Here is a 22,168-nt window from a genome sequence, read left to right on the forward strand (position 1 = left end):
GACTCATTCCGGCGCTTAGGGGGACACCGAGCCATTTATGCTAATTTCGGTAGGCAAGGTGCGTTTCGCAGGGTTTTCTAGGAAAATGCGCGCATGACTTGCGCTATCCCGTCGGTTTCCAGGGTAATATAACCGAGCAGCGCTTACCTAGGGGCGTTCCGCAGCTTGGGGGCCTATGGTCCGTGGCACCGATAGCACCCCGGCGGCCCCGGTTGCCTTGTTTTTGCATCCGAAGCCGCTCCTCATCCTCTTCTAAAACGAGAAGAAATGAGTTATTATTTCGAACACGCAAATACAAGCCCTGATAAATATACAGTGAAATAAACCCGAATATTGTATGCTGACACTCGTCAGGGGTAATCGTCAGCACTTATAATATCTCGTTGTCCGTAAGACTATCACTCCTCGTATATTATGTATAAATGACATAAAGGTAGGCCCTCATCAACCATGAAGGTTCTGTATTATCAATACTATAGCCTGTGTTTTACATTACTGAATCGTATCCTGCGTACTATTCATACCGACACATACCTCTTAATGTTAATAACTTTTCCATTTTATGCGAATATTTTTGTATTTGTCACGACAACTTGTTTGAATAAATATTTGTCATGGACGTTGCCAGATTGACTTCGCGAAGCGTAAACTGCTCCAAAGGAGTAAGTAGTACGATTTGCGTATTACACGGGCCTCGTTGGTTCCTATGTTTCACCCTAGTATATTGTTGTGGTGCTTTGAACAGATAAAATATTCAATCAATATGTCAAAATCAGTGATACTTGGAAAAATATATAAGTGGTGGATAAGTGATGGATGATGCCTAGATCAATCGTATATTCGTATACTTGGATCAGGTCAAAATGAATGCTTTAAAAACATGCTCGTTGAATATAGCGGTCTGGGTCATCATAAACTAATAAAATGTGTAATAATAGCAGTAATTGATCTCTGGTGAAATATTCAAATTCTAAAATTACATATAGTTCGTTGTTACGAGCATCTCTCAACATATAAGAGCACTTTTTGTATATTTAGCCGCATGTTTTCGCTGATGTATCACGCAAACCAATAACTTCGCTAAAACAGGACAGATAAACTAAATGAATCATTACATAAATCTACTCTACTCGTATGTTTCTTTCTTCGGATACATATTAAAAATTATCGTCAAAAGCAGGGCGTTTTAGTTTGCGTTATTTTGCTAACATGTCAAATAACTTGACAAACAAAGCGACGATTGTATCAAACTAGGGCGTGGATATATGGCAGTCGGGGCAATAATCGGCTAAATAAACATTGCCATTTTCCAAGATGGACGAAATGCTATACTATATAAATATACTACTATAGCGTGTTTTGCGGTACGGTGTTTCGATATTTATGGGATGTGTATATATTATATATATGTGTGTTTATGGTGTCCGCCTGACACCAAGTTCCATAATATGCACAATAAGAATATAGGCGCAGCCAGGATGTAAATTTGGGAAAAATGAAATTTTTGTAGCACTGCCATCACGTCACATATCCATAGTGGTGGCGTGAACTATTAACATCTATGAAGTTCAAATGCCCAAGTCGAAAATCGTGAGGGAGTGTATAGGCGCCCTTCGCCACCCCGGCGTACGCCAGTGAGTGATGATTAGTATGAAACGGCATAGTGTCGTTGTAGATTGAAATTCAGACAATATTTCGAACTCAATCGAGGCTATTATATCAATGAATCGCGCAGTCGTTTCGTAGACCCAGCAGATCACAACCATTCCACGACCCGGAGAAAAATTATAATTTCCAATATCGCGGTAACGAACCTTGAAGCAAGGATAAAGATATCCTTATGGCATTGGAAGGTCACCGATGATAGATGACTGTTGCACATATTCGGGACAAGCCAAGCATGAAATACCCGCGCTGCGATTTCGGCAGGCGACAACAGAAGGGAATGATAAAATCCGTTAGCAACCCCTAAAATGCTTCGGTGCAGAACGGAGAAAATTTTTCTGTCAACAAACACTGAAGGTTTCACACAAAAACGAATCGCTCCACGGAAAATGGGTGCGGTTAATATTATACCATTTTAGCGACTAAATCCTTTATAATCATGCCCCGGTAGATAGTTTTACGTGATGGCTGTGAATGTAAAATCTATGAAACAAGGTGCAAAGGCTGTGGTTCTAATACGGTACTACACCGAGTGTACTTTCTCAAATCTTTGTCACCGTATCAAGTCTTGAGATCATTCCCAGAGGGCGAAAGTCCCGCCGTAAGCCCTTGGGGACGAAGAGAGAAGTTGCAAGTATCAAAGACTCTTTGTAAATCACACAAGTCGACACACAGAGTGTAGCAAGTGCGACAGCTCAGCGGAGGATTAAATCAAGGATTATCACCTAAGTTGTTCAAGTCGCTCCATGGCGATGTCGAGTTCCAAAATCCGCACAAAATCTCGCCGTGACCGGTCATTTTCTAGGCTTCGTCTCACAGATGGTCACGAATATCACAGTGACAAGAAACACAGTAGTTCAAACGACACATCATCATGTTTTGTCTCGAGTCTGGCAGCACACGTCTACACCATACTGTACACAGTGTCCAACAGTTACCATGCGCTTTTTAATATCTCCACGATACTCCCGCAATAGTGATAAACAGCTTTATATCACGCTCTAACTAAAAGTGTGACAAAGTCACGCATATATCCCGGGAAAGAATGTTCGAATAAATTTAGTTGTGATTCTGTAAAATTTCGAAAATTTTAATAACGAAGACAGACTATACTACCATCTACCCACTACCAAGTACCAATTATCGCGCTAACGCGAGTATGTTTCACGCCTCTTTCCACGCCGATTCGTCGGGGTGCAAAGTGCGAGAATTGTTCGAATATTTCGGATTACAATGCTATTTGCCATGTGTGCTGGGAAGATTACGTTCGTTGATTGGGCCGTGAATGTGAATAAATGACAGTACGATATCATTGATGCCGTAGATCTATACACGAGACGATGCAAAGCATACGTTATATATCAAATCAACATCAGGTGCGAACCTTTAGTTAACGTTCGGATTTAATTTTATTCAGGACAAGTAACCAACAATTAAGAGCTTAAAAAATTTACTTCGACTTGATTACAAGGCACGAACAGTATCGACCGAGCGATGTTTAATCATCTGATTCGGCAACGTGTCATTATCCTTGCCATTTCTCAAAAGTCCTAACGAACTGCATTCAACCACAGTGTCCCATGCTTCAAGTAACGAAATACTGAGCGATCGTAATATTTTTAGTTTGATGAATTCACTTGGTCTAGCAGTGCCTAAGCAAAACCAGACCATATACACAAATTCGATATTTATACCCGCATAGAGTGGACCTCCTAACAGTCCCAACCACGATAAAAGGACACAATTAGATTGTTGTCCGAGGGACGACATACAGCGACGTGTGGCGCATCGTGCTTACACGATACACGTTATCAACATTTATGCGTGAGGCCGGGCATACATGATATACAACACAGCTCCATCAACGCAACCGTAATAATTCACTGCTATAATTTAACGGTAAGTACTGATTCAAGTTACGGGTATATTCACATTGTGTTTTATGCTGATAGAATTCGCTCGACTGCTAATTGACAATTATATCATTGTCGAACAGCATGATTGGTTCGTAAAATCTTACTTTTAGGCAAGGACTGGAAATTGGACCAAATTGAAAGACGTGAATCGCACCGAAATTTAGTCATCAAACGAATTTTGAACGAAAATGGATTCCTGTGAATGATGGACGTATGCGGTCGTCGTAGGCGGCGTAACGCTATCTGGTATTATCGAAAATTGAACTTCTCAACAACGTTATCTCGTACTTTGAGAATATAATTCGCGAGAAGGTCTAGGATTTAGACTTTCGTAACGTAAATTTATTTGGGGTGGCGTGAGTCGAACGCGACAACAGCCATGACATCAACTTGCTATGATCACTGATGCAAGCATGGTAGCGCGCAAAATGACATCACACTCAAATGTAGAGTCCGGCGCAATCTTCGTAATATAATTTAAGGAATAGATACAAGCGCAGGACTGCATCAATTCGAGTCGAATTGATAATTTTTATTTCCCAATCTCTGTTAGGGATTCACTGTGCTATATGAGCTCTTCACAATCACGAAAAAATACCTTGTCAATGGTCTGGTCAGGAAGGGTTACAGATATATTATATGTTATGCGGCGGGTAATGGACCTATACAATGCCTTAAGAAGTGACATAACATCTAATGAAACGCTGCCAATTATAGCTGTCTTTCTATTGCTCCTCATTGCGCTCAGTCTGCCTTAATACGCTCGCATAATATACAACGCCTTGCGTTATTAGTACGGAATTTAGATGCGCGATGCGCGTACACTGTGTATTGTACAGCTTCCTGATCTAGGATATAAGTATTTCGACATGGAAAATCATATAGATATCCAACATCTAACGATTCACGAACTAACTCAACTGGTTTTGGCGGCTATTATCGCTCGCGAAACGGCTGTGACTTTTCAATTTTTAGTGACAGGACGGCGAAAATTGTCGTTCACACTATCTGCCGCGTTCCGCTTTGCCGCTATTGAAAATTCCTCTGGTTCGTGAGCTTAACTCACCAGCCGCCGCGGGTGGTCCTAAATTAGCGTAGGATGTAACGCAGTGCGCAAAAAGGTTAGAGTATCACAACAGAAAATATAAACCGTAGACTATCCGCGCCTAAAAATACGTGAGCGAACGTAAATAGGAAAGAAGTCGTCCGGTAGTAATAAGATGTAATTCGCCAAGTTGAAGCCATTTCGAAGCCTTAGCATAATCATGGATTACGTACAGATATCCCTAATTCCACGCACGTAAGTGTGATAAGGCACCTCAAACCTTTAGGTCTCTTATTCTCTGGATTATGAGACCCATTTGTAGAATTTACACAGGCAAATCAGGAGCTTATCCCATATGTATCGATGTATCGTAATGTTATAGGTTTCTGTTTTGCACCTGCTATAGATGGTATATGACCTGTACCATTAATACTAATCCCCATTACAATAACCTATTTGATAGCGCTTCATGTCATAGTTTCTATAACCGTGCCAAGGAACGGTAATTTCGTAGTTACAATTGAACATGATATATGACTTTTACCCGGGCCTGCGATAACTTAAGGTTGTACCATGACTTGAGCTTGTATCATGTATATTAATCCCCATTACAACAACCTATTTGATAGAGGTACACGTCATAGTTTGTATAGAAGTGTCAAGGAACGGTAGTTACAGTTGCGATGCAATATTTGACCATAAATCGGCAAGGTTTGGACAGCTAAATCATCGGTGATGGATTTCCTATTTCGTTATTATCAGATTGTGCTCAATATTGCGCCAGCGAAAGTTGATACTCTTGTTGGAAGTGTTTTGGGGCAAAACCGGGTCGGAGAGTTTTGGTAAGACCACGTGACTCATGTAATTTGAGATTATCATCCGTATCGCTCATGCGATAACCGCTCAAGCATCTCGGAATTTTGCCATTCTGTGGATCGCGGCAACTACCGTGTAGGATCACGACAGCACAGTCTGTGGGTTCTTAGATGTATAAAGTGACTGATTCTTTCCGTTCGATACGACTTCGCCGTTCACGACAATCCATAACAAATATTTGGAAATTTTCGGCCGCAAGTTGACAACTGTTGTCACCGGAGTTGGCTTGGGAAACCGCAAGATCGCCACAACGTTAACAAGAAATGACCACTCATATTGGGATGATACGATGATAGTTCGTATGGTTGTTTATATCAATGACGCCATTGATTTCATCTGACCAATCACCAGCACTACACACATCATTTGTAGGATATGAGGTGCTTTGTGCGCGCTGGTTGGCGGAACCGTGTAATTATCGTATCGAGGATGACTCACATCCAAATGATAAGTACCGCCAGTCGGAAAATTTCTATAAATCGCCGATAAGGCAGTTCACAAAACGTCTAGAGTAGGCCGATATAAAAATGATACAGTACACACAGGTCTCTAATCTCTATCGAATCACTCGTTGATTTTCAGTATACTGGACGCATGCAAATGTAATGTATGTCGTCGCGGTGGAATCAAAGTAGCTTATGTCCATATTTTCAAATTTTAAGATCAATTCTTCAAACTTACGGAAAACCAAGTTTTTGTAAAAGTTTGATTTGTTTTTGGCCATATCTTGTTCATGTTTATTTTTATCACATTGTTTCAGAGTAAATCATGGTCAAGATGTGGTTTCACAACCTTCAGCCCGTATCAACCTTCCTGCCGGACCGCCAAAGATATCACAATTTTCTCAAAACTCAATTCTCAAATGGAAGAAATTTGGAATATTTTTTCTACATGGTGTTGTTATATGGAGGTCATGATCTACTAAAGACTACGTCACCATGCTGCAAGTGCAAGTGATGCGCGAAACTGTTTAAAAGCATATAGCCATAACCTAATGCCAGATTTATGTAAAAGATGAGAAGACTTATTATCCGTAATTGTTAGATTTCGACAGTATAGTTTAGGTACATTTGGCAGTACAATAGAAGCTAGCAAACAGCAAAGTCGCATATAATTGAATAGTATATTCATATTGAAACATATACTATTCAATTGTATATTGAAGTTCTGTACCTCCAAGAAGCTGTTCAAAGTCGCATATGTTGGAAAAGAAACCGAACAATCAAAATCAAATTAGTGGTTTTTAACAGTACTCCACCTTGACATAACTTCGATCGAACTACGTGTATCAGGTTTGCTATAAAAGATACAACATTAAATGAAGTTTCCCATAATTGCTTTTGAGTTGCAACTATTTTTCGTAATTAAATATATTCATCATGAATAGTTTCAAACTCGCGCGGGAACGTTAAACCATTTCGAAAGAAAAATATGTTTAAAAGATATGGAATATGCATTGTTGATATATATAGGAAATGCGTGATAAGAGATCAAAATGTGTTGTTTTTCCATAAAATTTCAATAGCCGAACTAATCCAGTGACTTCTAAATGAGGAATCATGCTCGTGAGTATTAATTTCATCGTCTAAGTATTTACAGTTACGGTACGATTTCTTACTGATACATTCCGCCCTTGGCATAAACACCTAACCGATATTCATTAACATAAAATAGTTCTTATCTAGTTTATAAACACTCGGGCGAATGGGCCACAAACAATAAGAATCGATCAAACATTCCGACCATCCGCGAGGAGTAACCCGTTTCTCACCGCTGGAGGTCGTGCTGGTTGCCGTAGCTGTTTCCGTCTTGCCAGTTCCAGCGCTCACTCGATGGTGACGTAACGACACTTCAAGGTTGGTCCTCTCGTCCTCCGGTATGTAAAGGTTCCCTTCCTGATTCTTGCTTCCCTTCACATCCGCCGGCGATGGTGAACGGCTTCTGAAATGCAATTCAATTTACAATATGTAGCTCTGTACTGAGATAAGCTTGGATTTGAATTTCAATTTCATTGTGACTTATCAATGAATTCCAGCCATGAATATTTGAATTTAGATTTGGAACAAAAATGCTGAATGGGATTAGGATTTGGAAACTTTGAATGCCCTTATCTCATATCCATAATATATCGGTGACCAGACCAGCTACAACTACAATCAATAATTTGTTGTCGTAATGAAGAATCGTCAGGACCTTGAGCTGATATCTATTTTAAGAGTCTTTCAACTTCTGGTATTTGACCTTTAACTCCATTTCGGACTCTTGTCATCAATATTGAGCTGCTTTGAAATCCGTCATCAAATGGGACATTCTGCACGGAAATCTCGTCAGAAGCAGGATAGCATTCGTTATCATCGGAACAATTTGTATTCCCATTAATCTTGATCGCATGCATTGGAAGTATTGCATCGGAAGTAAGTTGGTTAGGGTTTGTCATGGACAAATTCTCGCAGTCGCAATCGATTGCCAAACGAAAGGCTCACACAATTCAATCAGAAACACTAACGCGACAACTTGAGTTTATGACTTCGGGCTAAAAAGAAAACGTTTTTCAGTCCTCTACATCGACTGCAGAACTACTTTCGCAATGTGCTTGCATGTGTCGACTCACTACGCATTATCTCGCGCTAACATAAGGATAATCCAATCCAATAATTCAACTACATTACTCTAAAACTAGATAGTCTACAATGTAACCAATGTACAGTCTACCTCTACATTGCACCACTCACAACATTATTGAATGAACATTGAAACAGCATAGAAATAAAAATACATACCTGGTGCAAGCAGCGTCGGTAGTGGATGAAACTTGGAATTCGTCGCATTTATTGTTACAAACAGGAGAAAACGCTGATTCGCTGCCCGAAGAAATACTTCCAGCTCGTCGCAATTGTGGGTATAGCGGAGTAGGGTGGGCGCAATTTGCCGCCGCGAAATATTTCTGTTTCTCCAAGTACAAATCCTCACGATTGACTGTTTTGATTTTCGAGTCGGTGATCGTTAATTGATGTTCTTGCGTGCCGATGTATCTTTCCATATCATGAAGGTTGCTCGACGTGGCATTTCCCCAATGTCTGGAGCTACTTAACTAACTACAATCGTAAGGCAGCTAACTTCCTTCTTGAAGACTTACCTAATGCCTATGCTGTATGACGTATCATCGTTAATTATACAATAAAAGCGAGCTTTATGTATTTCACTTTCATGATGCCGATCTCCAATTAACAATGCCTTCGTACGACCCTTGCTGCGATTTGGGAACGGTGGATTTTAAAACAGCTATCCTGTCGTGATGTGCTGACGATCTGCAGGCCTATACGTTCCGGCGTTGACTTACGAGAAATTATTATTCTTATGTTATGTTTATTCTTTGCAATAGCTAGTTATCTGCTTACTATATAAAAGCCTCCCTTTGTATATCCGCGATCAATCCTCGCCGGTGTCGGTAAAGCGAATTCGACCATAGCGCGACTCGATAGACTGTAACGGTAATACAATGCGAGAGCGAGATAGACATTCAGTCCTTTCACCCTACAACAAGGTAACATAGCAGATTTTAGCTGTCTGCGATAAAAAGCAACTGTTTTTCTCCTCGTCACAGCCTAAAGATTTTCCAGCGCATCAGATTTGACCCACGAATCCGATTAGGATTGTAAAAATGTCTGAACTCTAACTAGCCGGTCTTTACGTGAATATTATAATATCGCCGAGACAAGTGCAAACTGAATAATCGAGATATAATTCGACAGAGCTCCTTGTAAGTAAGGTCTTTTTGACGGTTCGCTATCATTTTACTCTGGGCCATCTAGTCATGCCGGCATACATTCTTGGCCAGTCGGAGGTTCTTGACTGAGTAATGAGTATTGGTACAGTCAACTAACTCTGTCTGAAGCTAAATCTTCACTTCATTGTAGCAATAGTCAACACTCAATCAAGAATCTCTATTGCCGCACTTGGTCTAAGGCTAAACCCTTGCTTATTTATAACACCAAGAAGGATAGTATCTTTAAAAGCGAAATAATCTTTGTTTAGTAACGTTTTAGCGTCAATACAAAATGAAATGCGATCTCAGTTCTCCCACGAAATTCACCCTGAAGCGATTTTTGTCACACTCCGTGAATGTCATGCATCGTTTTCTAGCATTACTGTAGTGTGATAGATTTTATTCTTCTTGGTATTTTCCACAAGATATTTTGCTTTGCTTCGACTACTTTACGACTATAGTTATTTTGCACCAGCCTGCACAATGCACAATTGCACAATATGCGCATATTGTCCAGGTTGTGATTTTGGATTTGCGTATTGGCGAACATTCGTTGAGCGGAGCAAGACGGGTGATTTTCTCCACAATTGTGACTCGCTAGCGACATCATGTTTATTTGGTTGAAATTAAACACCCCGTTAGATGAGACACCCGGACGTCATTGTATTCTATGATTAATTGTAAATAAGATTTTAAAACTGCGTCAATGTATGACATGTAATTTTAGCCGTGGATATCAGTATTAGAATAATTTCATTTCCATAATTTCGAATTCAATCTGGCACAAGAATAGCAGTAAAGTGAAAAGTATACCTAAAATGAAGGAGTCGACACAACTTGGTGAAGTCAACATTCAAACTCCCACTCCCACCATGGCCTACAAATCTAGTAAAAATGGAAGAGCGCATTTCAAGAAGCACGCGCACTCCATTTCGCAAATTGTCTACTCTGAGTTATTTACGAGGAATTAAGGCGTTGGGCAGGGAATCAATCAATCAATAATGTTTTCATCATTTCAAAACATCACAAAACCGCGATACAATGAAAAGATAGGAAGGTGTCGAAACGACTTAGAGTAGTCTTTGGGATCAGACACACACCTTGGCCTCCTAGGCGAAGTGAAGAAGAGGCATGCACACTGCACAGTTGCACACTGAATGAAAAGTAAAACAGAGAATATAAAAGGCAAGCGACAAAATGAGGTGGCATGTGGCGAAAGGCGAGATCGATGTTAGGTGTTAGGTCGCGGTCCGGTAATCCTGAAGGCTGACTAGTATTCATTTAGAAGAAATTGCTTGTAATTCGACTCGAATGGGGAAACAATGGGTGACAGCACTTATATAGTCAAAGCCCGCACCCGACTATCCATCCATATATGCCTCACACACTCGCGCCAACCCTCATTAAGAGGGCCATTGACTGTTTTGCTTTGATGGAATATCATAGCAGCTGTGATGTTCGAGTCGTACTCTTACTGCAACTACATTTGACCGCAATGTACTAACACACCGGCGATATTTTGAGTCACTAATCCATATTCAATACTCCTCTATGCGGAGCAAATTATAGGGAGTGACACTGCGGAACATGAGGGTTCCATAGGTTCAAATACGCTCACTTCGTTACTTTTCAAATCTGGCGGTCGTGGCGGAGCTGCCAAGAGAATCAGACTCGGAGTATCTCCATAGTTACCATATTAAATATGGACTACCGACATCCTATGTCTATCTCCCTACGAACTATTTCTGATTCCACAACATCTTATCAAGACCTCTGAATACCCCGACATAACTATTGCTCGGCGACCAAGAACAGAACAGTTTCACACCATATCATAGTTTTATTGCGGAAAGCGCTGTACCTACAGCATTCACTACTGTCGTATTCGAATGACCATCACATCGAGCTTCATGATTCGGGACATCACACGCAATAAAATTTGGCTTTGAAATATCCGCTAAAATCAAAATCATTGACAGGAGGACATCGCCTTTTCAAGGAGTCACACGCTTTGGATCTCTCGGGAAGAGCGAGGAGGAACGGATGTTGTGCAAGCCAAGATAAAGCATAGTCACTCTCTCGAGACCTGAAAACAAAATCAACATGAAACGACACCAATTACAACCAGAGTTGAGGAGTCGAGACCCTAATTTTCATTTGACGCGGCCAGCAGTGCTTTAGTCAAAATTTCGAGTTGGGCAATGTGGCGTCACCGGTGTTCACTACGTCAAAGCGGATTTGTGACGACATTTTCCTTCGAAAATATCCACCCAGGTTATGCCTATGGCAATAGGTAGACAGAGTATCTCTGAATAACCAATTAGTGAGAGTAATTTGAAAGATATATCTCAAATTCTGACCACATGCGTAATGTGGTGACAGTGGTAGATATTGGTTTCAGTGACTTGGGGTAACGAGAACGCCTGCAGCTTAGTGCAAATTTTTCCGATCAGTCCATCTCTAATCACAATAGCTGAAGATCATGGAAGTGCAAGCATATCTCTCGTTACACCAGGCACTGTCATTGGCGGGTAACCAGCTACCCAACAACAACGTCTAGCTTACCAATTCCGCCACCGGCATGAGGTGGACACCCATATCGGAAAGAGTCGATGTAAGCCTTGATCTGTTCCAAATTGATACCATGGTGCTTCGCCCTTTCGCTCAAAAATTCCGGATCGTGAATACGCTGCGCTCCCGACAAGATCTCTTCCCCTCGCATGAACATATCGTAAGAATTGGACCATTTCTGAAATTCAAATCGAGCACCGATTTTTAGCCAACCTGAGTATCAGCTTGAAATTCATTCGAGCGCATTTACCGAATTATTGGGATCGGGCATCGTATAGAACGGCCTCACCGCTAGCGGGAACTTGTCGAGGATGTAGAAGTCGGTGTCATACTTTTCTCGTACCAAACGACCCAGTAATTTCTCGTTCGGGGTTCTACAATAAAATACAGTATTCACAGTTAGACCATCATCCTAAATATCTATATAAGCACGCGAGTCTTACGAAAGATCTTCTTCTTCGTCCATTTCGACGCCCGCATCTGCGAGCATACGAACTCCTTCCTTGTACTCCAGGATCAAAGACGGCTCGAGAAATTTGAACGGTTCCGCGGGATACTGGCGGTTTACAGTAGCTATTTCGGTCTGACACCTGAATCACAAAGATGCAAAGCCCATCACTATGAGATTCTGCACATCTCTTACCGCGAGCTGTTTGCTCAAACCGGCGATAATAATCATCAACACTGGTAAAAATGTATAAACCATGCAAATCTACAGACTCACTCATCTCGAAGGCCTTTGAATATCGACACAAACAGCTCTCCAATTACATTCAAGACTTCATGATAATGGTACTTGAAAGCCATCTCTACATCAAGGCCGACAAACTCGGTCAAATGCCTGTGCGTATTCGAGTCTTCGGCACGGAAAACTGAAAAATTGGTAACGAGATGAAATCCATTCCTTACCCATCAATGTTTGTTGCAACCTACCAGCGCCGACTGTGAATACTTTCTCAAAGTCGGCGGCGATAGCCATTTGCTTGTACAGCTGCGGACTTTGAGCCAGGAAAGCGTTACTTTTGAAGTAAGATACCTGTCGCCATATACAGGATAAAATGTCAATTTATAACAACAGAGTCAAGGTTGTCGCACCGTGAAAACGTTGGCACCTCCTTCACTTGCCGCAGATATGATTTTTGGCGTGTGAATTTCGACAAACCCACGCTCAGTCAGAGCATTTCGAAACTGCTTACAGACCCCAGCTTGAAGTCTGAAAATGGCCTGCTTCGTTGTCGTCTGAAAGAAGTCGAGATTTGACAAAATCATCAAACTATCTTTAATAAAACTCTCACTCTCAAATCGAGAATTCTGTTGTCCAGCCTTGTGTCCTGGTTGACACGGGCTCTACCGTCATCCGCATTAGCATCCCCTTCCGGACGAGATGCATCTTCTATTTGCAACGGCAGCTGAGGCGAGGATTTGCTGACTACGAATGCCTATTCGAACACCACACCTGCATTTTCTGCAAACATTACTAGGACATCACAACAAGAAACCTGTACGATATGAAGTTCCACGTCTTGCTGCGTGCAGCTTTCCACTTTGGCCTCTACTTTCCGCACATATCCTTGGATGTCAACGATACTCTCTTTGGTGATGCTAAAAAGGTGATATTTTTAGTGACATTGCGCAAGCGAACTAATGAATGTATGTTACTTCGCACAGAATTTCACCATTTGCTTGCTTATCTTCTCGCTGGCTGCAAGTAGACCTTGGATCGTAAATTGCTGCTGACGGAGCACAACAAAACATTGTCGGCCGGTGGCACGCGATGTATGAAGACGGCCTCTGCACCACAGTAGTTGGTCGACTTTGTCGGAAGTGATATCACCAATTCGAACAAGCTCGCGATCTTAGAAAGGAAACGGAGCACGATTGGTATCATCTGACACAAGAGTGCCCTCTGGGTGGTATGGTCGAATGTAAGAAGAAAGTATTGAGATAAGCCGCAAGATAAAGCCTTTGTCGGGGGGATAATATGGTATCGAATAATTTATGCCTCGACATTGATGACAAAATTTGGCCAAGTTAGCGGCTAAGACCAACAGTGCAACCACAGCAATGGATTCATGCATGCAATTCCCAGCTTTCGAATTTCGATATGCATTTATAATATCAGATTAATTCCCAGCCTTCAAATTGACCTTTTCGGTGTTTATAATAAAATAGTCGATTCAAAATCAGGGAGTTGGTCTGGTTGAACAGGAGACTGAAAAATTCACACCAAATTACAAGCTGAAGTACGCGACCGAAATAAAATGATATTGCCCGGAGATACAAAATTACAAACATGGCGCTAGAACTTGAGAACCTCAATTTCACATACCAGGCTTTTCACTTGACTGTATCATTTTCATGTCGCCATAAAGTTCTTTGGAAAAGTCCTCCTGTTGGTTAGCTTGTTGCTCAGCCTCAATCTCTGCTTTTCTTTGAGCTTTCTTGGCAGCCTTCTCTGCTTCTTTTTGTTGCTTTTTCAATGCTTTTTTTGAGATTGGCTTACCATCCGGTCCGCTGCATCAAAAATGAAAAATGCATCCGAAAACGTGGTTTTTCTGTTCATATCATGTCGTTAGCATTATAAAACTTACACATTCCCAGAATCGCCAGAGTCTGCCATGATTGACGACTAGTTGATGTTAATTGATATTTAATAATTTATTTCCTGCAGAAGATATTATTGATGTTGAAGAGAGAAATAAAATCCATTTTTCATTGCAAAAAATAAAATGACAAACATTTCAGATATCGGTAGGCTACTTGATTAAACTATACACAGTTCAAAAAAATATTGACCGATCACAGTAGCGAAATGAAGATCAAAACATAAGAATCGTGATATGAAATGAGCAAAGGTAGATGCATTGAATGCGCAGTAACATAATGTAGGCCTATCTGCATTATGATTGGAGTGATTATCCAGTCTACTGCATAGCTGTATGTAGTCATTTGATAAATATTTGACTAATTGCGCTACAACAGTGAATTGCCAGTGAAGATATAAGAGCACAGCACGAATCGGATTAGTTATGGAAAATATGAAATATGTAGCTTTATCATAAAACAAGATATGTTGGCAGGCACTGGTTCATATCAGGAATACTGTTCGCTTTTATAGCATTCAACACGATAGTTACAATACTGGGTTTCAAATATAGAATTGTTAATTAAATTCAAAGCCCAATATTGAGAGCAATTAGATCACTGACATTTGAGAATCAGAATCGTGTTTAGTACTGGATTCCGCAATATGCCTCAATGCAAATATGAAGTAAAGGTAAATTCATTCATAGATCCTCTCCAACACAAAATATTTGAATGTACAAGTGATGCTATATGCTGGAGATGAATATCATCATACAATATACCCAGTTTGTAATCCTAGTACTTTCAGCGCAATACATTTGGTGTGCCAAGACAGCCCCCAGTACCACACCGTGCGTGCAGTTTGTAGAATCTTTAGTGTGCATGAGACACCGATTCTATACTGGCACTATTCAGTCAGATTTATAGGTGTCGACTTACCGCAACACATAACCTATATCCTCAAACACCATTGCTTTCCCATCCATTGAAAGATTAAATGTCTGGAAAATCACTCTCCGAATTGATTAAAAACATGTTCCCAGCCTTCAAATTAAATCCATACCAAACTGTCGAGAATATAAACAAGTCACACACTGGTATCGTGACTATCGTCGCTGTAAATACGTAAACTGCGACAATATTCAACACGTCATGTGAAATCCCTACTCGAGTCCCTGGTGTTTCATCTCTCCTTGTCGCTAATTTGAATAGGTCACACTCTAATGTATTCCGAATCAAGCAAACCTAGAACTGTGGTAAAGTTTAACACGTCATGGAATCCCAACTAGAGTCCCGGGCGACACTTCTTTTATAATGTCTTGGGTTTATATTGAACACCTAATATTTCATCAGCATCGTATAAATCATACATCAGTTCCGTCACAATAAGATTACGGAACAATTATATTTACATTGTACACCTAATATTTCATCATCATCGTATAAATCACACATCAGTTCCCTCACTGTAAATTACGGAACAATGCCTCATTTCAGTTCCTCCAGAAACCTTGACATCGAGTACAAACAACATATGCAAAAATGAACCAAACCAAATGTGTTATGCACATTGCCTACGAGGTAACAGCCGCTGTTTTGATTGGAAACTTTTTAAGGCGGGTCGTTACGGTTGTGATCACCACGTAGGGAGGATATTTACTAACCATAACCACGGAGACAACGCTACACTATATCCAGTAACTAACTTATTCAGTCATTTCATCGCTCAAAAACTGTAACGATGCTAAACGAATCTTGTCAAATTCGCTCTAGTTCATATTCCCAAAACATGCCGATTTCATGAAACAGGTCTTCCGTTCCCAGCAGGAATGTACACAATAACATAATTGTATCAACCATTCCCAGTACGTAAGTTCAATATTTAAGATCAAGATTTCAGACCCATTCGCATTTGTAAATAACTGCCAATACCGCACATCTTCTCTTGTAGCCCTACATCAGCGGTTCTCATCAAACCACCGCACTTCGCTTCAGCAACCAATATTTAAATTGCCTATGAAAGAAATTGCGTCAAGAGAGTAAATATTAATAACTATTCAACCACAAGTGATATATATGTTAACATTTGTATAGAAGTGGTTGACCGCACGTCTTGCCGTGGCCCGCCTCGAAATATGGTGAAAAGCTGTCCTCTGGTGAGGTAATCGTGACTAGCTTACAGCTATGGATTGCCAAAATCCTGGAAATATATCATTACTGTTCTGATTTGTTCCGGCAGTGGATTAACTAAATGCACCCAATCCCACAATCCACATCAAGAAAATCAATCACAGCAAATCCCAAACTCCACTCAACAATGACCTATTTTGGATACGGCTCAAAAAAATCAATTCAAATAAAAAAGCACTCGAAAATCGTACTGTATTCGATAAAATACGGAGGCGAGAAAACATTATTGCAAATCGAACCCGAATAGGGTCAGCACAAAAGGGCAGAACAACAAACACATCGGCCCAACAGAATCATCCGAAAATATAATCCATAGCCTTCGTTAAAACACCGCTCGATTTCTGCGGCGTCCGCACGTCGCTCGTAACCTGCCAAACAACAACAGCGATGAACAGAGCACAAAATGACAGCTCCCTTCAACAAAATTACCTTGTTGCTACCGGAGGCAGCATTGTAAGCAGCAGTCAAGGGACGGATCGTACAAGGTTTCGGGCTGTTGACGGAACTCACTGAGCTGTCAAACTTCCTGGTGTCTACAATAGGAGACGATAGTGTTTGGGACGACTCTTGCTGCAATCGTGACACCGGATCGCACACGTTTCGGTTGACGACCGTCTAAACAAATGATATCCAAGCTCGCTCCTAAAACTCCACTGGACACAGCCGTATCAAACTTACGAGATCAATGCACGGAGCGACGCCTATCATGAGATTGCCCGGGAAGATCTTTCCCGATTTGCTCAGGGCTTTGCGAGCTTGGAGTTTGCTTTCGAACCGTATGTTGATCCAGTTGCCTTCATCCGGCGCGGAGCAATGTTCCAATATCACTCCACATTTGGAAAACTGTTGTAAAATGTACGAGTTGGCAGTCGGAGGAAACCTGGTTAAAAAAAGCGATGTTCCATTGAAAGCCGTGCAATGCTTCTTGAGTTAACACGATTTGATATTTATTGTCTATCCCAGAAGTGTAATCGGCAGCGTTGCTACTCAAGTAGAAGTAGAAAACAGAGATCTGAAAGCAGTCAAGTAGTTTCAAAAAGTAGATTTGCTCCCTGGGTCGCACACTTCTAGCAGTTAATCGGAGGTGACAATGGCACTAAAAATAGGTTCAATTTTCGAATCTGTATTCAGTTATCCTCGTACAGGGCTATGACAGAGCCGTGCATAAGCGTGATGCAAGCGTGTTTCAAAACTACTTGCTACTTTACAAAATCCAAAGTGCAGAAAGTTATTAGTTTTACCAAAAACTGTCAAGTAGAAAGTAAAGTGATCAAGAAACATAAGCATTCGAGTAAGTAGTAAAAGTAGGCAATTTCTACCTAATAAGTCGCCGAATTGTCCAGTGTCTACATTCAAGTCGGAATACAAGCAATACAATACTGAATGATAATAGTCAGCTCTTTTACCGGATCATGACCTGGCATATCGAGCTCGCCTTCTAGCACATGCCGCCTCATTTTGTCGCTTGTTTTTTTATAACATCTTATTTTCCTGTTCATTCAGTGTCCATGACATCCATATATGCCCTCGCACCAGTAACCTCACGAAGAAATCAATCGACTATGCCGGTCCTGTTATTTGGAATTCTATACCTACATCCGAAGGAGACCTTCCATATCACTCATTTAAAAAATAATTATTCAGACACCTCATCTCCTATTACTGACTCCACTTGTCCCAACCCAATTTTTTCATGTTATTATTAGTATTCATTTCACGCTATACAGAATTTGATGATCCCGTAGGCGTAGTATCCGTAGGCGTAGTTGTTGAATGCAGGGTGGGATCAGACCAGTTGACCTTACGCAGCATTCGATCACACCCTGTCCTACACCGTTAAGTTTCTTGTTATTATGTCATTTTCTTTCAATAAATATTTCTCTCTCTCTCTAAATAAATATCGCCTAGGCCCAGTTGGGTGTCAGATTCCAAAGACTACTCCAAGTCATTTCGACACATTCCTATCTTTTCATTGCATCACAGTCTTGTGGTGTTTTGAAATGATGAAATTATTAATAAACTGACACCGATACATACTGAGAACTCGGAGAAGTACAAGTGGTTCGTAACTGACCGCCTATGTGTAATTACTGGTCACAAACTACAAGGGGTGGAAAATTCATCGACACAAATGTTCCAGATAAGGTTCACATTGTTCAGTCGTAAACGGTAATTCATTACGCCGAAGTAACTTACATAGGAACTTGAAACTTTCCATCAATCAAGTAAAGCCCCGACTTGGAGAAGAAACTCACCCAAAAACAGTGACCCATGTGTCGTCAAGTTTATTTTGACTCGTAAGTGCTTCGCCTTGAGTGTAAAATGGATCTATTTGCGCGGGTGATGGAGGGGTTCTGATAGCCGGCGAGTTTGGATCCATGGAAGACACGAGACTTCTCGGCGGTATCGACGATCTATTGAGTCCTGAGAGTGAAAAATGCAGCATCGCACCAATCCATACCAATACTCAACGTCATAGTAGGGCTTACGGGGAGTATGATTTTCGGATCGAAGTGATGAATTCGCTTTGACGGGCACATCTATTACTCCAGATCGGTTACAACTGCCAGGGTGGAACGGCGAACTGCGGGTGTCGTCGTCAGTCAGAGAAGAAACGGGCGGTGCCCCTACTTTGTCTTTCGATTGCATTGACGATGCATTCACTCTAGATCTGAAAGCAGTTGTTAAAATCAACTCCGGCGTCACTGACAAGGGCGCGATATCTAAAATACCTTATCATCTGGCTGAACTTACTGCCAGGTGACATGCTAGTGCATGTTGGAGATGTCGTAGCGCCGGGGGTGCCGAGCGCTGGCGATATCAGCAGCGAATGTGATTGGCCCGTCGCATTCAGAGAACGGTTGAGAACTGGTGACTAAATGGTGACAAAGGAGAGTTTATGTTGAAATATGTGTAGGATGGTACTTCATTGAAACGAAGTGTTGCGCTAATAGCGAATGGTCACATGAAGTTAACAATCCACCTGTGCAGATCGATACCGTTCATCGATATTGACAGAGATTGGATTATTTCAGAGTGTACCTCAAGTGTGAACACTAGGGTTATGACTTGAAAAAAAAATCGACTGTAGCAGAAATTAATGAACATTAAATCAAAAGAGACAAAGGCTATGAATTCTGCCATTGGCGAACATTTGTTGGATAATTCTGTTCACAAGTGATTAAAATTACCGCTCGAGATGACAGATTTTGCGTCGTCGGAAGAGGCCCTTCACACTTTCATTTGTGTGCCTCGGAGCCGACTTACCGGTATATCACTTATAAAACATGATTTCCACACAAATCAAAAATATTTACCTGTAAATCAATGCGACTACTGCAGTAAATTTCATGCCAGTGTTGTCATATTTCGTGATACGATTTTTGACATGCAGTGTTCTTTCCAATTGTCTACTAGTGGCTGACAATTACCCCCGACGAGTGTCAGCCGAAAATATTCGGGTTCATTTCAATTTGAATATATTTTTGAATTGTATATAGTACCGTTCATGGGTATTGATACCTCGTGTTTTGTTTCTGTTATTGGCTTGGTTTTAGCGCACGGTGTTAGTTGTTGTGGGGAACTATCTCTGGCAAATAGTTGCTCTTACGTTGTTGGTGGATTGTGCGTATACAATTGGTGTTCAGATGAGAGGAAGCTCACACTTAACAATGTACTTCTTCAAAAAGAGAATCATAAATCTATCCACAAACACACCCATAAATGGCTTCAAGTCAGTAACACTCATACCAGAACAAATACCCAGCCTCGGCCTGGCTCAAGATGCAGACATGATGGCATAAATCTGAAGAAAAGGAGGGCTGTTATAGCTGTTGACTATGTTATTTATGACAGCTACAGATCATTGCCTACCAAACACGGCCACAGGCGTAGCTAGGACGAAAATTCGAATGAGTGAAATTCTGAGCATTAAGATTACGGTATGTAATGTACAGAATATTCATTGCAAGGTACGTTAAACAATTAACATCATAGAGCTCAAGGCAAAAATCTGCAGAGGACATTTGCCACATGGCTATGTAACTGTTGTCTACCTTATTAGGCACAACTTATAACTGCTACCCACAAAGCTGCAATCATGCAACAACACAGATATCCGCAGTACGCATGCACAAGCTGCATTCAACGAAATAAAATACTTTGTCTCAAGTATACCTTAAGTATTTGTTCAACAAACTATAGGGTTACCATATTTTGGAATCGGGAAAGGAGGATTTCAAAATTAGAAATACTGGAGGAAAATCTTGAGATAATGGTCAATTTTTCTCACTTCGTGGTTGAAAAAAAATGGTCAACTTTCTCGCTCAGTGCTCAAAATACAGTTTTTCTTTCACATTATCAGGTGATTGACTAGAAAAAAAGGTCAACTTTCCGGCTCAGCTCCCAAAATAGCCACAGGAGCGTTACTTCAGTGCTGATTTACTGTATTTCAGTCGAATTCGACCTACATTCAACAAAAATCCCCACAAATGAGGTCAAAATCTTGAAAAGGAAAACATTTAGGCGCCCTGGGAGGACATTTTCAAAAACCTGAAAAAGGAGGACAAATCCTCCTAAAGGAGGACGTGTATGGTAACCCTAACAAACTATAACTTTCTCAACGCTCAGTCCGACATAACAACTATGATACAATAAAGTCACACTAGCAAAGAAAAAAAACTTGCACGTCTTCTACAATTATTTGCTCACCTTCTTACCCACACCTGGATCCCCCATTAGATAGCCGGGAAGGTATTGACCACCAGCATGTTGCTGGAATGGAGTTGTATGAGACGTTGGAGATACGTGGCTCACCGGTGAGCCGAGAGTCATTGGCTCTGAAAATGATATATCATGTAAACATACCACGAATCAGGCAGACATTTTCCAGGTTTCATACCGTGGTTGTCCATGAACTTCGTAGGCGATAAAATGACAAAAATGTACTAAACCAGGTTTCTACCAAGGGGCTATTCGAACTTGCGACCTAACACCGACTATCGGAGCTACAACTTTCAACGGCGAAATCGCTATATCTCTGGATTGAAATGAATGGCGCGTGTTTTGTTAATAATTTTAGAAAGTCGCATACCGCCAGCTGTCAGAAAATTGTGCGAAAGTCGCTCTCCACTGGATCGCAACAACGAGCCTAGTGGTATTGACCATTGAGCTTTGAAGAATCACGTCAGCCGCAATAGCGTATTTTAGTGTTATTGGAAAGAAGTCTATATTTCGCCGACACTTAAATAACCTACGGTGGGATTCGTATGAAAATTTACCAGTTTGGTTCGTGTAGTGAAATTTTGCTGGCGTGAAGGTGTCGTTCAGAAGAAATAGAACAGAACACCAGATGAATTTTCCGACCGCTGCTTCGCTTGAGATTCTGTCAAGTTTTCACTAATTTCCAAATCCTCGATACCATATACGGCCGGTAAGGTGACGAGCCATTGAATATTATGCATAAAGCTTTTAGGTAATGACATTAAATCTATACTATACAGAAATTTGGAACAGACTCAACGTAACTATATCGCCATGGTGGAATCAAAGTAG

The 22,168-nt window shown here is 41.0% G+C and overlaps 4 protein-coding genes across 5 annotated transcripts in view; 1 reads left to right on the top strand and 3 right to left on the bottom strand.

Annotated features, from left to right (window-relative positions):
• LOC145433574 (transcriptional activator GLI3-like) overlaps positions 1-8,963 on the bottom strand; it is a 34,889-nt gene extending 25,926 nt beyond the window's left edge. Inside the window, exons 1-3 of one of the 2 annotated variants that reach the window (XM_080310704.1) lie at positions 8,283-8,963; positions 7,274-7,443; positions 148-252 (exon numbers count right to left, since the gene is read on the bottom strand). In XM_080310704.1, the coding sequence (XP_080166830.1) occupies positions 148-252; positions 7,274-7,443; positions 8,283-8,542 (535 nt within the window). In that variant the 5' untranslated portion in view covers positions 8,543-8,963. Of the gene's footprint in view, positions 1-147; positions 253-2,390; positions 7,232-7,273; positions 7,444-8,282 lie in introns of those variants that run through there. The other variant, XM_080310705.1, reaches the window with a different exon arrangement.
• LOC145433575 (centrosomal protein of 19 kDa-like) overlaps positions 1-22,168 on the top strand; it is a 198,790-nt gene that overhangs the window by 13,651 nt on the left and 162,971 nt on the right. The gene's annotated exons all lie outside the window — the stretch shown is intronic.
• On the bottom strand, positions 11,089-14,511 carry LOC145433564 (aspartate--tRNA ligase, cytoplasmic-like). The gene is made up of 12 exons (XM_080310692.1): positions 14,431-14,511; positions 14,169-14,353; positions 13,499-13,694; positions 13,339-13,441; positions 13,135-13,278; positions 12,935-13,078; positions 12,773-12,875; positions 12,564-12,711; positions 12,283-12,429; positions 12,090-12,213; positions 11,834-12,017; positions 11,089-11,354 (listed from the first exon to the last, which is right to left on the bottom strand). The coding sequence occupies exons 1-12, from the start codon at positions 14,457-14,459 to the stop codon at positions 11,263-11,265; spliced, it is 1,599 nt and encodes a 532-aa protein (XP_080166818.1). The 5' UTR covers positions 14,460-14,511; the 3' UTR covers positions 11,089-11,262.
• On the bottom strand, positions 16,783-21,722 carry LOC145433565 (nucleoporin NUP35-like). Its single transcript, XM_080310693.1, has 8 exons — positions 21,516-21,722; positions 21,326-21,453; positions 19,348-19,490; positions 19,105-19,286; positions 18,871-19,039; positions 17,294-17,495; positions 17,045-17,230; positions 16,783-16,983 (listed from the first exon to the last, which is right to left on the bottom strand). The coding sequence occupies exons 1-8, from the start codon at positions 21,526-21,528 to the stop codon at positions 16,909-16,911; spliced, it is 1,098 nt and encodes a 365-aa protein (XP_080166819.1). The 5' UTR covers positions 21,529-21,722; the 3' UTR covers positions 16,783-16,908.

The sequence above is a fragment of the Botryllus schlosseri genome, chromosome 2 (genome assembly GCF_051294905.1).
Source record: "Botryllus schlosseri isolate E-star chromosome 2, Bs_hap1, whole genome shotgun sequence".
Taxonomy (NCBI): Eukaryota; Metazoa; Chordata; class Ascidiacea; order Stolidobranchia; family Styelidae; genus Botryllus; species Botryllus schlosseri.